Source organism: Sprattus sprattus (assembly GCF_963457725.1).
Source record: "Sprattus sprattus genome assembly, chromosome: 1".
Taxonomy (NCBI): domain Eukaryota; kingdom Metazoa; phylum Chordata; class Actinopteri; order Clupeiformes; family Clupeidae; genus Sprattus; species Sprattus sprattus.
Genome location: NC_137920.1, coordinates 76,435,211 through 76,437,710, shown reverse-complemented (window position 1 = coordinate 76,437,710; position 2,500 = coordinate 76,435,211). Strand labels below are relative to the sequence as shown.

General features: G+C 41.8%; 1 protein-coding gene across 1 annotated transcript in view; it reads left to right on the top strand.

The window, feature by feature from the left end:
• Nucleotides 1-2,255: 2,255 nt before the first annotated feature.
• LOC308371840 (RNA-binding protein Musashi homolog 2-like) overlaps nt 2,256-2,500 on the top strand; it is a gene marked incomplete at its 3' end in the record, with an annotated part of 114,749 nt that continues 114,504 nt past the window's right edge. The window contains exon 1 of the mRNA XM_080846841.1: nt 2,256-2,361. Within this exon, the coding sequence (XP_080702967.1) occupies nt 2,300-2,361 (62 nt within the window). The 5' untranslated portion in view covers nt 2,256-2,299. The remainder of the gene's footprint in view (nt 2,362-2,500) is intronic.

Sequence of the window (2,500 nt, the reverse complement as noted above, 5' to 3'; positions counted from 1 at the left end):
CGTCTTGTCTGCGCAGCACATCTAAACCCAGTGTCCCAGACTGACGCAGCATCTGTTGCAATCCGTTTGGTGCAGCGGTTATAACTGTAAATAAATTAATTTAATGAAATACATAATATCATTTGGATAACTTCCATCATCAGTGTAACCCATTCTGATGACATGAAGATGATTTGGTATGCTTTCTTACATGTTTACTTGGACTGTCTAGTAGTGTTTTTCAATCCCACCGATGTCATGATAATTACAGATTAGAGCCAGTTGGACAGAAATTGCTTTCATTCCAAGGTATCCTCATACAACCTCGTCTCCTCCCCCATAAAACACTGTCTGTTCTGCTTTAATTCAATTCAGTTTCAATTCAATGTTATTCTATTTGTATTTATTTGACAAAAAATTAGCAGCTTCTCTGCAGAACCATATCAGCTTCTGTCTGGTGGCAGCTTCCATCTTGGTTATTGTGTTTAGCTGTTCAGAGGTTTTCTAAGACACATTCTGTTTTGTACTCCCCTCCACCCAAACCTGCTATCCATCGCAAACCAGTTTCTATCTGGTGGCATCTGCCATCTTTGTCATTGTGTTTAGCTTTTTCAGGGGGGGGTATCCAAGTATGTCAACCTGGGTAAGCTGTGTCAGAGGAAGCGGTTAACCTCCTAACAGAAGAGCCCTACGAGCATCATTCTCCTAGCACAACAAAGCCATAGGACTCTTCTTCGTGAACTTAGTCAGGTTTGGCACTAAACCACATACTTGGAATAAATCCCCCCCCCCCCCCCCCCAGGTCAGAGGTTTCTAAGACCCAATCTGATTTCCATCCCCTCTGTCCCCTGTTTGCCCTCCCCTTCAGCCAAGCCTTGTTAGTGGTTGCAAACCTGAGTGGCTCTGACGCCTACTATATGACTGAAATGAACACTTGACCTTGTCTTTGTCCCTTGACCTTGCAGACTTGAGAGGGAAGGATGTGATTAACAATGACCTGCTTTGCCATCATGTACTTCATGACCGGAGCCTCTTTAGTCGGTGGTATCACGTCAACATAGAACAAAACACACATTTTTTTTATGAGAAAAATGTTAACCTAGCGTGTTACATTACATACTTATGGCAGATTACCGTCTATAGCTATACCATCAAGTGCTTTATAACACTGTAACTACCAGCAGTGTGTCACAGTACATTGAATCTGAACCCAAATCAACAACCAACACCAATTTAACGGTTCATATTGCTTTCTTTTCGCTGTCTTGCTTTTTCATAAGGACTAACACGTCAAAATGGCTGGTCTGACATCTCGACTCACTTCTAGTATGTTTCCTTGAGGTGAGTCTGGCGTGTTTTGTTCTGCTTTGTTTTCAGTTGTTTGTTGTCTTAACCCTAAACTTAACCTGAACATTTGTTTTCCTAGATGATAAAAAAATATCAGTATATAGTTTATCCAGCCTCTCGGTGTGTTACTCTGTAATCACCAGCTTGGCTACACTGGTGTGTCGGAAAATATAGACAAAGCAAAGAATCCAAATGTCAACGTGTCCAAAATGTTCTGTGCAAAATACTAGTCCTCTGCTATACACTCTGGGGCTAAATGAGTAAAGCTTTCAAATAAAAAGGAAGCAATAACCGTTTGTTTCATATTTTAAAAATAGGATCAATAACTGGTTGCAGACATTTTTGTTATTGTTTTATTGATGTGCATTTTGTCCATCATTGTGCCAGTAGATGTTTTGAGAGCAGTACATAATCTGTAACAGCTGCTCAGACCTGCAGGAAGTGAACATGTGCCCCTCCAACAGTCTAAGTCTTACATGAGGAAAAAGGAGCTCTGGAAACATATAGTCTATGAATGTTTATCAGTGTCCCAAATGTCTAGTCAGACAGGTAGCCCTATGTCTTGAAAGGGGTTTTGCTATTTCAAGAAGGGTTTTGTTTTAATCTGGTGTTATGGTATTTTATAGAGAGTGTAGCAGAACTCTACACTAATAAATAAACACATTTTTATCTCTTTAAAAAACAACATAAATTGCCCTTCATTCAGGTATTTACAGTAGTACTGGTCGACCGGTAGAGGGCGTGGTTTCAGGTTTAATGGGCGGCTTCTTCGCCGTGACGTCAATTGGATTGGTTAGGTGACGAACCTCAGCACCGCCCCACTCGGGGCATGAAAGGGGAGGGAAGAGGCTGTGCTGATCCCACGTGTGACGCTTGCATTCCCGGTTCAGTAATATTCTCATAGCGGGGCTTTGCTTTGCTTTGGCTGTGTTTGTGTGTGTTTGTTAGTTTCTGCCTGTAGTTTTGATTAGCAATGGAAGGAGACGGGAGCCAAATCACCTCTGGAAACTCAAATGATTCGCAACATGACCCGGGGTAAGACGATACATGTCTGGACACTTTTTTGTTTATGCGAAACATTTCATGTGCAAAATTCTGTACTGGAAAGGTACCGCTGATTGAAACACTCTGTGCAAGCGCACAAGCGTTCGTCCTCTCTTCCGGATGCAGTTAG